The 13,878-nt window shown below is 33.8% G+C and overlaps 5 protein-coding genes and 2 pseudogenes across 7 annotated transcripts, besides 5 other annotated features; 3 read left to right on the top strand and 4 right to left on the bottom strand.

Moving 5' to 3' along the window:
- Nucleotides 1-480: 480 nt before the first annotated feature.
- TVAGG3_1027790 (uncharacterized protein) lies at nt 481-1,784 on the bottom strand (the record flags this gene model as incomplete). Its single annotated transcript, XM_001313533.1, has 1 exon — nt 552-1,775. One exon carries the CDS (start codon nt 1,773-1,775, stop codon nt 552-554), a length of 1,224 nt encoding a protein of 407 aa, XP_001313534.1.
- A 259-nt stretch (nt 1,785-2,043) lies between these two features.
- On the bottom strand, nt 2,044-3,665 carry TVAGG3_1027780 (regulation of protein localization to cell-cell adherens junction; the record flags this gene model as incomplete). Its single annotated transcript, XM_001313532.2, has 1 exon — nt 2,085-3,659. One exon carries the CDS (start codon nt 3,657-3,659, stop codon nt 2,085-2,087), a length of 1,575 nt encoding a protein of 524 aa, XP_001313533.1.
- Nucleotides 3,666-4,020: 355 nt separating this feature from the next.
- Nucleotides 4,021-4,737: a mobile genetic element.
- Nucleotides 4,738-4,775: 38 nt separating this feature from the next.
- Nucleotides 4,776-4,855: a mobile genetic element.
- Nucleotides 4,856-4,896: 41 nt separating this feature from the next.
- Nucleotides 4,897-4,976: a mobile genetic element.
- A 41-nt stretch (nt 4,977-5,017) lies between these two features.
- Nucleotides 5,018-5,097: a mobile genetic element.
- Nucleotides 5,098-6,192: 1,095 nt separating this feature from the next.
- Nucleotides 6,193-13,878: part of a mobile genetic element that runs on past the window's edge.
- Nucleotides 7,502-7,777, top strand: TVAGG3_1027730 (uncharacterized protein; the record flags this gene model as incomplete). Its single annotated transcript, XM_001313531.2, has 1 exon — nt 7,502-7,777. One exon carries the CDS (start codon nt 7,502-7,504, stop codon nt 7,775-7,777), a length of 276 nt encoding a protein of 91 aa, XP_001313532.2.
- On the bottom strand, nt 8,112-8,887 carry TVAGG3_1027720 (annotated as a pseudogene). The gene has a single exon. A coding segment is annotated over exon 1 (776 nt).
- On the top strand, nt 9,404-10,171 carry TVAGG3_1027710 (phage tail repeat-like family; the record flags this gene model as incomplete). Its single annotated transcript, XM_051255086.1, has 1 exon — nt 9,404-10,171. A coding segment is annotated over one exon (768 nt), but the record flags the coding sequence as incomplete, so codon positions are not given.
- TVAGG3_1027700 lies at nt 10,393-11,034 on the bottom strand (annotated as a pseudogene). Its single transcript has one exon. A coding segment is annotated over exon 1 (642 nt).
- On the top strand, nt 13,364-13,792 carry TVAGG3_1027690 (phage tail repeat-like family; the record flags this gene model as incomplete). Its single annotated transcript, XM_051255085.1, has 1 exon — nt 13,364-13,792. One exon carries the CDS (start codon nt 13,364-13,366, stop codon nt 13,790-13,792), a length of 429 nt encoding a protein of 142 aa, XP_051080659.1.

Raw genomic sequence — 13,878 nt, 5'->3', positions numbered from 1 at the left:
TTAGAACATCATAACGTTGATAAGTCCAACATACTGATCCAATAGCTAATTCTTTGGCAAACAATTCATTGTTGTTTAACATTTTTTGCAAATAATTTTTCAAACCTAAACACCGATCATGTATAATAAAATACAAAAGATTTTGAACCTGTTAAATCTATAAAACGTGGTTCATTGAATCGAAACTTCTGTTTCAATTGTTTTATACTATCTAATATCTAATTGCTTTTTTATCTTGATTTCCTTGTGCAAATCTAATGTATATACCACATACATTAATATATTATAAGCTGTTACTCTTCTCTTATAGAGGATAAATTTGTTTTATGAGCTCTTTCTTATCAATAAGCTCGCATTTCTCTGATTTCAATTTGAGTTTATGAGATAAAATGAACTATAGAATTTATTGTGGCAGATTAACTCCAATCAGCTTTCAATAATCAAAAAATAAGTAAACAAAAACAAAATTTTTATGAATAATATAAGGATGTTCTAACTAAATACAAACAAATGCATGTTATGAAACCAAGAGGATGCCCACTGCAGTCTTTCTAAAGATAATATTTTTCAGCAAGCTTAAGGCGAACTTCTTGGATTTCCTTAAGCAGTTTTTCTTCCTGAGCTTTGAAAGAAGCTTGCGAAGAGCTATTACTGCCACTTCCCTTCAAGTTATTTTGCTCAGTTTGGAAAATAATTTTAAGTTGCTCCGGTTTTTGACGTCTTCTTGATATTTCATCATTGAGCTTAGTATTCTTGGCTATAAGTTCTCCTATTAATTCTTCTTTTTCATGCTTCATAGATTGAATTTCTGCACGAAGCATCTCTTTTTCATCCCAAAGTTGTGAAATGGTCTGTTCTGGCTCATCAATGCTATTTAGACTACTCTTCCATTTCTGAACAAACTGTGAATACTTTTTATTTCTAGCATTGTCTGAGTTAGCTTTCTTTTGTTCATCTTGAAGGCCTTTTTCTTGAACTTCTATTTGATCTTTGAGCTCCTTTAATTCTTGTAAAAGTTGGTCTCTCTCGCGCTGCCAGTTTATTGCTGTGTTATGAGCTAAATTAGACTTATCAAAGTTCTCTTGTCTTTGTTTCTCCTCTTCGTTATTAGCTTGAATTCTAGCCTTAGTTTGATTGAGTTCTGTATCCAAATCATATAGTTGCTTCTGCAAATTTGGAATTTCTTTCAGGCAGTCAATTCTACCTCCGAGGGAATTCTCGAACTCAATTTCTCTTTGTTTGAGCTTCATGTATGCTGCATCACCTTCTTGCTTGAGAGTTTGGAGAGATTGAATTCTCAATTCTGTTTCTGTAACTTTCTTTTTAAGAATATTAATCTGATTGTTCTGCTTGTCGATCTCATTTAATATTTCATGCTCTTTGATCGATAAATCTACCTTTTTAATGTTTTCTGCTTTAGAATCTGCTGTGACGTTTTCTAAAGACTGTAATAACTCTCGTTGAATTGTTTCATGTTCATCTATTTCATAAGAAATAGGTTTGAGTTCATTTAATTTGTTATTTAGAATAACTCGATGTTCATCATTGATTTGATATTCACCTTCGGATGGTTCTGGATTTACTTTAAGTGTTGTTGGTTTTCTAGATCGTAAATTAGCATTTCTAAGCTTAGCTAATACAATTTGTTTTTGTTTTTCGACAATGGCTTTATTAATTTGTTCAATATCTTGATAACTGTGATTTACTTCTTCTACAAGTTGATTAAATATAGTTTGCTTCTCATCTAACTCGAAAGCCAGGTCCTTTCCGTTCATGCAAATTTTGATTTTAAACGTACATCACTCTAAAAATTAAAGCAAATGCCCTTAATGAATTATTGCCTTGATGAAAAGTAGAACATTGTGATCCGAAATGGCAAAATATTGAGATTCGGAAAGAATTTTATTGATTCATGGTTTAATTAAAGAGGAGATGAAGAATGGTTTAAATTTCGACTAAACCACATGTTTAGAAAGATTTCGATAGCATATTTCAATTTCATTTTTTATGAATTGATTTTTTATATAAATAATGTCCGATATGAATAAAACACAGCTAGTTTAGTACAAAGAGAGATAAAAAATTTAAAAAACAAAAGTTTCGGAAATTTGATTGATTTCACGTTCAATTTCTTGGAGATCAACATCAGGATCATCTTCAAGTCTCTCGATAACTTCATGAACTGTAGAGACTTTGTCCTGAATTGACTTTGTCAAGTCAGAAATTGTCTTATAACATTCGTGGTTTCCATAAATACCTTCGCATGTTGCAAATGGACAGCTTTGCTGGTCAAGGGACTCATTTTCAATAACTGTCCGATCTGTCAAGAAAAGATTTTGTCCATCGACGTAAATCGATTGATATGGGACAAAAATCTTATTGGATTTTGCCAAAATCTGGTACATATTTGGCTTGTCAACAGGACACGAATCAAGAATCATTACGTCTTCATTAACCGAAATTTCAATTCCTCCGTAAGTTGCGTCTTTAATTGCTATTCCATGGCATGTTTTACCATAATATGGTTCATTTTTGAAGTAATAACGGTAATGGGAAAGAAGATCTACAATTATATTTTGAGAAACAACTTGTGAAGAGATTGGATCAACATTTGTATCAGGGTTCTTAGTGATAATTCCTGAAATGCAGATTGCAAGGTTTGTCAATGTCATTTTGCTTGATTCTTCCATAAGAATATGATTTAAGACTTCCATGAATCTCGCAATGATAGCGAAGTTAGCAAGAGGCATTGTATCCAAAAGTTGCTTTGTTTTAATGACTCTTGAGTTCGTATCTGTTACTTTTGTTAAGGATTCCAATTGTTTATAGTAAGAAAAGGGGATAACTGGGTTTGTAAGGTTCTTTAAATAAAGTTTAAGAACTCCTGTAATATCATGAATCGGCTGCTGATCTAAGTAAGTTAAAACTTCATTAATATTATAATTTGAATCGATATAGTTAGCCATTTCTTCGACATGTGTTTGCTGACCTGATTTTCTGAATAAACCTTCTACATCCGCATGGCTATCAATGATTTTGAAAATTTCTTCTAAAAAGTATGGAATTATGGCAGTTGGGCTGGTTCGTGCAAGGGCATTCTGTATGCTCTGGTTAAATATCGGTAAATCTGTTGTCTGTTTGAGCTTGGAAGTAGTTTTTCTTAATCCAAATGAATCAGTTAATTTTAAGGCCTGTTGCACTGTTAAATCTGAGGAAACTTCACCATTTTCCCAGAAAAGAATCCAGTCCGAGCTGCCAAAGAATTGAGCATCTGGAGTTCTTTTCAGAATATTAATTAATTTGTTGACAATTAATGATAATTTTTGATCAGGCGCACAGTAAATCTTTACTAAATATGATAAGCATGTAAATTCAAGAGAAAGCATCGTTTTAGGACGTAATTGAACTTTTTCGTTAGGATCTAAATTCAAAAAAATGTTACGATATTGCACCATTTTTACTGAAGGAAACAACCATTCGCGTTTTTTAGATAAGAAAAGTCCGTATTCTGTTGTAACAGGCGAATTCGAATCTTTTGCAAGTTGAATTGCAGTGTTTATTACATTTTCAACCGTATCATTGGCACTAACATGTACTTTGACAATTTCTGCTTTAGAAAAAGGATATGGGAGCTGGATATTTAATGTCGGCAGCGCCATTTGAAATTTTTCAAATAAAAATAACTTTTTTTTATATCATCAAATAAAGGTATGGAAACTAGGATCTTCAATTCATATTAGTTTCAATTTCAGAGGATAGCATCATCATCGGATTATAAAAAGGATATCATCAATCACTTTTTGATCACAATTTGAATTCGTTCTTAAAAACCAAAACAGAGATCATAATTCGATTAATCTCATAAAACAACATCGCTTTACCGTTTTTAATTTTGCTGAAAATCTCAAAAAAATCTTGATTTTTGAAATTTGAAATGTAAAACAACAATTTTGATGAGAAATTTTAGAAAAACTCATATTTTTGATAAAAATAAAGAGAAAGATTCCCCTTTATCTTGAGATGTACTGCGTATTTTCACGTTCTGAGAGCAGAAAACGAATTTTTGGAATGCGTAGATTCCGAATCACTTGGAAAAATTAGGTTTAAACAAGAAAATATGCAATCCATTAAGTGCTACAATATTTAGCAGTATAAAAATGATAACTATTTTCTCATACAAAAGCAACAAATAACGTATTTTTCCAATGGGTAGGTATTCATCAAGCTTATCCCAACTATAAACTTTTTTCTCTTTCTCTGGTCGGCCGTGAGCCAGAGAATCACAACAGCATTAACTTATGGTGAGATTTTCTGTTTTTTCCTATACATTTGATAGGACAACCGAGAACCTCACCATAAACGAAATACAAACAGATTCCCTGGCTCTCTGTGAGTTAACAATTACATTTATATTACACTAAAGCAAAGTTCTTCTGGAGTCTCTCATAAAATGAGAGACTTCGGAAGAACTTTGCTTTATTCAAATAAATTTACATTCAATAACCTGAAAAGAGTCAGAAATTACAAGGATGCTACCTTATGGCATAGTTCTTCCGAGGCCTCTCATCAAATGAGAGACTTCGGAAGAACTATGCCATATTCAATTAATTACAGAACTCCTAGCCCATTGGGAACTAGGTAGTGGTGGTAAGAGTACCTTATGGCATAGTTCTTCCGAGGCCTCTCATCAAATGAGAGACTTCGAAAGAACTATGCCATATTCGATTAATTACAGAACTCCTAGCCCATTGGGAACTAGGTAGTGGTAGTAAGAGTACCTTATGACATAGTTCTTCCGAGGCCTCTCATCAAATGAGAGACTTCGAAAGAACTATGCCATATTCGATTAATTACAGAACTCCTAGCCCATTGGGAACTAGGTAGTGGTAGTAAGAGTACCTTATGACATAGTTCTTCCGAGGCCTCTCATCAAATGAGAGACTTCGAAAGAACTATGCCATATTCGATTAATTACAGAACTCCTAGCCCATTGGGAACTAGGTAGTGGTAGTAAGAGTACCTTATGACATAGTTCTTCCGAGGCCTCTCATCAAATGAGAGACTTCGAAAGAACTATGCCATATTCGATTAATTACAGAACTCCTAGCCCATTGGGAACTAGGTAGTAGTTCCTTGAGTGATTTGTAATTTTTTTTTATGTGTTTTACGTGACGGTCCCATATTGTATCATTGTTTCATATTAGATTCTGTTTTAGCTTTTTTATTTTGTGTGACAAATTGATTATTGAAAATTAATACTTCTCAATTTCCCCGCCTAATTTTGGACTATTTTGAAAAGATGTAAATTTTTTACCGCCAAATCATTTATTTTAATTGGAGACAAGGACTCCTAACATTCGATCACTCCGATAAATCCCGGGCAGTAGGAATGGCCGATAAGATGGATGTCTTATCTTCAATTAACAAGGTACTTCCGTTCCTTATTTGAAAAAATAGGAGCGGAATACTTTTACCGAGAGGAATCTGGGCGTTGTTTTGTCCCAGATCCTCTCATTTTTCTTTTGTATTCCGCTCCCATTTACCAATTTAGTAAAAAATTACATTTAATTTGATTTCATAAAACCTTTAAAAAACAGCAAGCATTATTTCAATTTAATGCACTCATTTATTTTATTTTCTTTTTGTTTTGTTTGAATAAAAAGTTTTTTATTTTATATTTCAATTCTTTCTTTTTAATAGGGTTTGCATAAAATTTAGTGTATATTTCTTTAAGCAAACCTATATAAACATTCTTATTTTCATATTTCATTTGTCAATCTTGAATTGCAAATCAGATCTCAAAATTTTGAATCAAAAACTGAATGATGATTATGAATAAGAGAAATTCATAACACTTTTGAATGGAAAATTTGAATTTAGATTAAAAATTGTGTTTATCTTCTTATTTGCTGTATCTTTCTTATGATGGATGCTATAAAGGGTGCAGCTAACAGGAAATTATAAATTTTTAGCCGCACCCTTGAAACAATTTCCTGTTAGCTGTACCTTTGAAAGAATATTAGAAATTAGATAAATTTTTTGGATTGAATTTGATTTTGTTCCGTACCGAAATGCATCACTAGAAAAAGTGACAAAAAGTGACACTTACTCTTATTTTTCGCGGCAATTTTTCTAAGTTATTTTGTTAAGCTAAATGTGTTATATATCAAATCAGCTTTATAAATATTATAGAAAAAAAAAAAAAAGGTAGTGGGGCCTCCAGGCACTTCGTGCCCTCTAGCCCTGAAGATGTTTAGTATAACTTTGTCCGGACAAGTAAGGGTCTATCGTCGCTACAGGAAAAGTTACAGGCGTTCCAAGGAAGTATACTTTGAGAAGCCTTCTTCTGGGTCGAAAACATTATATAATGTGTCGCTTTTCACAAATTATATATGTTTTCATGCTTTGTCACTTTTCTGTCACTTTTCAGGAAAAACATTTTTATTATTATATATAAATGAATTTTACAAAACCACCGTTACCGTTCTTTGGAAATAAGGGTAAATGTAAAGATATTATATTGAGAGAACTTAAGAAACTACCGAATGGTCTAACATTTGTAGATTTGTTCGGTGGAAGTTTCTATATATCCCATTTGTGCCATACAATATTCCCAGACTCAAAGATTATATGCAATGACTTCGACAACTATATGGACCGTCTCAAACATATACCAGACACAAACAATATATTGAAAGAGTTAAAAGAAAAGATACCTATAGGTAAGATGGAACGTATACCATTAGATAACAAAAATATTGTGAGAGAGGTTTTGAAAAAAGCAGAATATATAGACTGGAATAGTATATCTGCTAGACTATTATATAGTGGTGCTATAAGAGTTCATGACATTGAAACACTTATGTCAAAAGTTTTATATCTTAACTATACAAATGTTTTCAAAGAGGACATAGAAAAATATATTGAGGGTATAGAGTTTGTGAGATGTCATTGGACAGAGTTGTATGAAAAATATAAAGACAAGGAAAATGTTTTCTTTATAGTGGACCCGCCGTTCTTTAACACATGGGATTTTCAATACCAAGTAGACTGGACTTTGAGAGACTCTTTAGAAACTTTAGACGTTATATACATACCATCCATGCTTTTACTTTACATATCATAAAAGTGGTTTGGAAACCGTTATGAGATGGTTAGAGGACATACATGACTATGAGTTTAGATATGACAAGATAGAATATGAGAGAGGTCCTATAAACCGGAGAAAGTGTCATAACAAAGAAATTTTATTAGTAAGTAAATGTGGTTTGAAATAGGACTACTTGTTTTAGGTTTTTTCCATTGTGTCATTTATTTCTTTGACGTGGCAGAAAGATATAGAGAATATGAAGATGAACCAATGCCTGCAAATGTTCAGTATATGTACTCGTAAGAGATATTTTTCTAATATTAAATGGACGCACAGAACTTAGCGAATGCACAGCAACCTGGACAACCAAACCCAGAGAATATTCCAAATGAAGTTAGAATACAAACTGCAATGGCAAACTATGGTCAAGTGCCAACAGATGTACAAATGCAAACTGCCATGTCAAATGACGCTGCGTTAGGTTTGCCACCATGGTATGCAAATATGAGATGGAAAGAGTTTTATACAAACCCTGAAGTGGGATATAAACAACTTTATGCAGATGACGCGAACACAGGAGTTGACCCAGAATATGTTTTCTACCAGAGGAGAAACAGAATGTATGAGCTCCAGTTAAAGAATGCTATGGAACTCAACAGGAAACGTAAGAGACTAGGCGGACATTAGATTTTTACATATAGTAAAATGGGTTTCTTCAGTAGTATTGGAAACTTCTTCAGAAGAGTTGGAAGAGGTATATGGAATGGAATAAAAACCGTAGGAAGAGGAATTTGGAACGGAGTCAAAAATATTGGTAAAAGAGTAGGTCAGTTTGTTGTATTATACCTAAAGACCCTGAACCAGAAGAACAAGCTCCTGTTATACAACAGCCTGAACCTGCACCACAGTCTAGTGGCAACCAAATCCAACACCTCAACCGTATTAAAAAATTATATTTTTACCGTTCGATAGTAGTTGTATATGAAACTAAGTTCTAAGTAAAACGCATGGTATAATGGAATTATTCTTTTTCTTCCATCTGTAGTAAACCATACTTGAAAGTCTGAAATACTTCCACTTGGTGGTTCGTATAACTTTGTAGGTTTTTCGTAAAAGTCATTTGCCAAGCATAAGAAAGAGTTTTGGGCGCCAGAAAATGAAGCATGAACAATAATAGCATCTTGGTCGAAAACATTTTCATATGTTCCATTAGGGTTTTCGACTTCATAAAAGTCTGGGTGTACTGGATATGCTGCAGGCTGATTTAACATCCTCATAAATCTATACCATGCCAAGTTGTTATATTTTGTAGAAATATAAACGTTTTCTCCAAGGTCTTCTATTTTATTGATTTTAACAGTTGCATTTTTCCTGTCAAATAATATCGAGATGGTACTCTCCCTCGTCAATGTTATACTGGTTTGCATATTCGATATAGATGTCGTTTATTTTTTCTTGAAAAGCTTGAAGAGTTGTTTCTAAGTTTACAAGCAAACTAACTTGTAAAAGTTTTCCCTGTTCAAATTTCTCATACATACGTTTTTCTTTGTTATAGTATCGAACTTCAAAACCGACCGTAAATGGGAAACCATGTATGGCTTCTGAAATGAACTTCATTCTACGAAAGCCAATAGCTTTTGTGACGGATGGGTCTCTTAACCATCTTAATGGGTAGTCAAAACGATAGCCTTCATGCTTTACGGTCTCTGTCTCAAACTTTTGACCGACATTAGTAAAAAGTTCATCTAATGGTTTAGTTGTAGCAACTCTTGAATTTTCTTTTTCTATTGAAAGCATATTTTATCTAGAATAAAAATGTCGAAAGATATTGCTTCCATAAGAGAAATACAACACAACCGACAACTCATTATGCAAGCTCTAAATAAGAACACAACAAACTTTTCAAACTATTCTAAGATATCTGAGTCATTGAAAGAAGGAAACTTAAAACTGACAATAAACCCAATGACAGATGAGTTTCTGTTTCAAGACAATAAGAACCATACTGTCTGTATAAATCCAACAAAAGGAACTTTAAACGAGAAACCTATAAATGAACTTCTTTTGAAGGCAGATGTTGACAACAAAGCTGACAAAGAATATGTAGACGATGCAATAGCAAAAGAAGAAGAAAGAGCTAACAATGCTTATGCAACAAAAGAACATACTCATCCTGAACTAGCAGACAAAACATATGTTGACAATAAAATGTCAAGTGAAGTGACAAGAGCTGAAAACGAATATTCTAAAAAGACTCATATACATTCTATATCTGATATTACAAACTTACAAGAAACCTTAAACAGTAAAAGTGCCGTTGGACATACACATACATCTTCTGAAATAACAGACTTAAACGTTAGCCTTGAAAAGAAAGCAGACAAGAACCATACACATGATTTCTTCACAACTGTTGGTATAGAAAGTATTGAAGGAACGGTTGAAGAAACTGGTGGGGATGCATTATATTGTAAACCTCCTAACTTTCCACAAGGTTTAACATCGGATGACGACATAACGACGATGAGAAACATTAGATGTAAAGATGTTTATGTCATGAAGGATGAACATAATATTAAATTCACTGCTCAAGATTTATATGACAAGAAAGCAGACAAAACAGAGCTTCAAACATTAAAGACAGAAATACTTCAAACATTATATCCTATAGGCTCTATTTATACGTCAATGAACTCTACCAGACCAGAAGTAGTACTTGGTTTTGGAACTTGGACTCAAATAGTCGACAGGTTTTTGTATTGTGCAAACTCTTCAAAGGAAACAGGTGGAAGTAAAACGATTTCAGGTGAAAATTTACCTGCGCACAGTCACTACATAGATTTAAGTACATCTCAAGCAGGTTGGCATAAGCATAGATATTGGGATTGGTCAGCAATGACAAAAGGTAAAGGATATGATGTTAAAGACAACGTTAAGTTTGCTATAAATTGTTACTGGAGTAACACTGAGGGAGGAGGAAACCATACACATCGCGTTACAGGATATACGCAAACAACGGGACAAAGTAAAGAATACATGCCACCTTACATGACAGTTTACGCATGGTATAGAAATGCTTAGTCGTCATTTTCAACTTCTTTAGCATATTCGTCAGGAGTTGTCTTATATTTGTTAGGAACTGTCTTTGAAAGTATACCACCTTGAACTTTGACAAGTTTGAAACGAGGTCTGGCAATAGTAGTTTTATCTTCTGCTTGCAGTGTGTACATTTTGCCATGTTTGCCTAAAACTTCATAATATTCTCTTGTATACTTTCTTCTATTTTTACGAACACGAATGTGAGTACCTATCGGGTTCCCATTGTTGTCATAGTCAATAGTATTTTCATATGGGTCGCGTTTAGGTATTTCTATTTTTACTTTGTCACCTTTCTGAAGTTTGAAGCCCGGCATTCTTTCTTGTTTGTCTCTTTGACTAAATTATTAAATATATAGTCTTTCTCTAAGTCAGGGTTGTTTTTCATTTCTTCGGGGGAGTGGTTTCCCAAACCTTTTTGTTTACGGCTATTGTAAATATTTAAAACTTGTCTCATCTTTGCCATGGAGAAGTGTCTATATTTGTCGTCATATGACATTTCATTTGCTTCACCACCTTGTGGTTGGTTTAAGTCTCTTAACATTTTTATACAACCGTCAATGACACCAAGAGCAGAATGGTTTTGGTCGACAATGAAATATTGGTTTACATTTTTTGAACGCAGATAGTTTTTTACATCATCTGATTTTGAAAGAACTTTCACAGTCAGATGTCAGTTTTGTTGGATGGTATTTGTCAACGAATATTGTCAAAGCAGTTTTCACATCTAAAATATTTTTGGACCATAATGGTATGGCTTCACAGTATCTTGTGTTTTGACCAACAAATATTAACCAGTATGGTGGTCCATCTTCTCTATACCTCGGAATGTTTTCCAAGATATCCATAAACCAAGCATTTGGTGTTGAACTAAAGATTTTTATCATGAGTGCTTTCTTTGTCGCTTTAGAAACATAGGGGTCCTTGTTCGGATTCGTCATTTTTTAACCCATAAGAAATGGGTTTATTTGGCGCATTAGGCAGGAGTTGCATCCAGATTTTTACCCGCAGGGAACAATAGCTAGAGGTGCATTTGGAATTGGAAGGAAGATTTTGAGTACATTAGGTATACTGAAAAGAGAAAGCACAACCTATTATACAAACTGTACAGAAAGGTTGGGAGGTAGCACGAGATGCAACAAATCTTATTCCAAATCCTGAAACAAGAGGAAAAGTTCAAGGATGGATGGACAATGTAGGAAGACAAGCAGGAAACTATTATAACAAAGCAAATGACTACTATAACCAAGCAGGACACTATATGGACCAAGGTGAAAGATTCTTTAACAGAGGATATAACCATGCACAACAATGGGTAAACAATAACCAACCTCAACCGCCTCAAACGTGGGGAATGTAAAGTTTTTTACTGAGATGAAATGAACAATACAGCATTGAGACAAATGGGTTCAAGATGGATTTGTCGACTTCCAGCAGTTACACAACGTGTTTGTCAAGTTCTTCCTATACCTCAGGAAGTTTTAGACCGACTTAAAAAACAACAACCAGTTGAAAACAAACCAAACTAAAATTTTTTACTGAGATGAAATGACCGAAGAAGTTGAAACGGTAGATTTGACACCACAAACAAAAAGTTCAGAACCATTGTCAAAACCTGTCAAAGAACTTACAGATGAAGAGAAAAATTCAATAATAGAAAGTGCCAGGTCTGGAAATACAAACCCTAACTACAAAGTCACTTTTCATAAAAATGGAACGGCTAGTATCTCAAAAAAGAAACAGACTCTCACTAGAGATGCGAGTTTCCGAATTTTTTTAGCCCTGGGATGTCATAACCGCTGCGGTTTTGTAAAATTTGGGATAAATTTTGACAATCCATTTTTTGTGGGATGTACGTTTATATCAATTTGCTCGGCGTTTGCCGAGCTATTGTACAATCCTACTCGAATTCATTACGCAGCCCTGGTCACTCAAAGGCCAGGGCATACAATTACAAAATAGTAGAGTGAGACTCTTCTAATTTCTTCCAATCACAAGGAAGATCTTAGAAGAGCCTCACTCTACTCGAACACATTACGCAGCCCTGGTCACTCAAAGGCCAGGGCATACAATTACAAAATAGTAGAGTGAGACTCTTCTAATTTCTTCCAATCACAAGGAAGATCTTAGAAGAGCCTCACTCTACTCGAACACATTACGCAGCCCTGGTCACTCAAAGGCCAGGGCATACAATTACAAAATAGTAGAGTGAGACTCTTCTAATTTCTTCCAATCACAAGGAAGATCTTAGAAGAGCCTCACTCTACTCGAACACATTACGCAGCTCCTGCTCAACAATGAGCAGGTCTTACCACTTTGAGAGGCTTTCGTCGAGTTCTGATGCAGATCCCAACGCGAGCGAGAGTCTCTCAAGCAAGCTTCTAATTCGTAGCTAGAGTTTCACTCTTATGAACTGGCAGCCAATTTGAGAGACTTTCGCTCGAGATCTAATGAAAAATCAGAACTCGGCCAAAAATTGCCCAAACAGGCTTGTAATTCGTAGCTATAGTATTGATCGTATGGATGTGTTGCCAATATGAGAGACTTTCGCTCGATGTCTGATATTGCATCAGACATCGAGCGAAAGTCACTCAAAACAGCTTAGACATGTCTATTTTGACGGTATTAAATGATTTCATAGGAAATGTCTCAGTTGTTAATTAAGTTCACGTGAGCTTTTATGAATGAAAATAAGTAAAAAAAAAGAATTTTCTCAAAAAAAATTGTGTACGCATTGAAATTTTTATCTATAAATTTAGATATGTCATCAATAATATAATATAATTTTAAATTCGTGGAGTACACTTGGGATAATTGAATATGGGCTACCCCATCCCAACCTCTCAAACTTCCTCTGAATTTGGACAAGGTATCCCAATCCCAAAGACCTATCTGAATAAAATGAAATAAGTATATTATATATATTATTTATTTGCTAATAATGAGCATAAATCGCTAAAATTATGAAGAAATTAAAAATTAAAAATTAAAATTAGAAAAAAATGTTGATTTAATGAGAGAATATTGTATAAAAATAGAATTATTAGCTAAAATACGTATTAATTTTATGATATTTCAATCACATTAACGAAAATCGCCCATTTTTAATTCAAATGGGCGGGAAAAAAAATAAAATTCCAAAAAAAATTGAATTGGGGAAACGATAGGGGACGGGATATGAGAAACCCCATATGTTTGGGAATTTTTCGCATCACTACTCTCACAAATAAAATATTGAAGTCTGAAGGAGCTTTCGAGACAACAGATGGAAAAGTTTACTTCACTGACCAACAGTTCATTATAGAACATCTCATTGACTTAGAGTCGAAATATTCTAAACTTTACAACAAACACAAAAAGTTGAAAGGAAAACAAAAACAAATGGCATATGATATTTATGAAGATGTTGACGACACAACTGTTCCTGCAAGTGAAGTAAAGTCAGAGAAACCGAAAAGTGACGAAAAACCGATAGAAGAAGAAAAACCAAAAACTGAAGATAAACCAAAACCAAAGTTTAGTTTGGAAACTAAACCAAGTCAACCTTCATTAGCTGGTATGGGTTGGCGTCAAAGACTTATGGCAGCAGGCGGTTATGTAAAGTAAAGAAAAAAATATTTTTTTATTCGAATTTGAAATGTACGCTGAGTTTGTTAGTGAACCTCAAGTTGAAGGAAACTTGTTTGTTAGAT

The sequence above is a fragment of the Trichomonas vaginalis genome, chromosome I, assembly GCF_026262505.1.
Source record: "Trichomonas vaginalis G3 chromosome I, whole genome shotgun sequence".
NCBI lineage: Eukaryota > Parabasalia > Trichomonadida > Trichomonadidae > Trichomonas > Trichomonas vaginalis.
The sequence above is the reverse complement of the archived record's forward strand: the minus strand, read 5'-3'. Positions and strand labels throughout refer to the sequence as shown.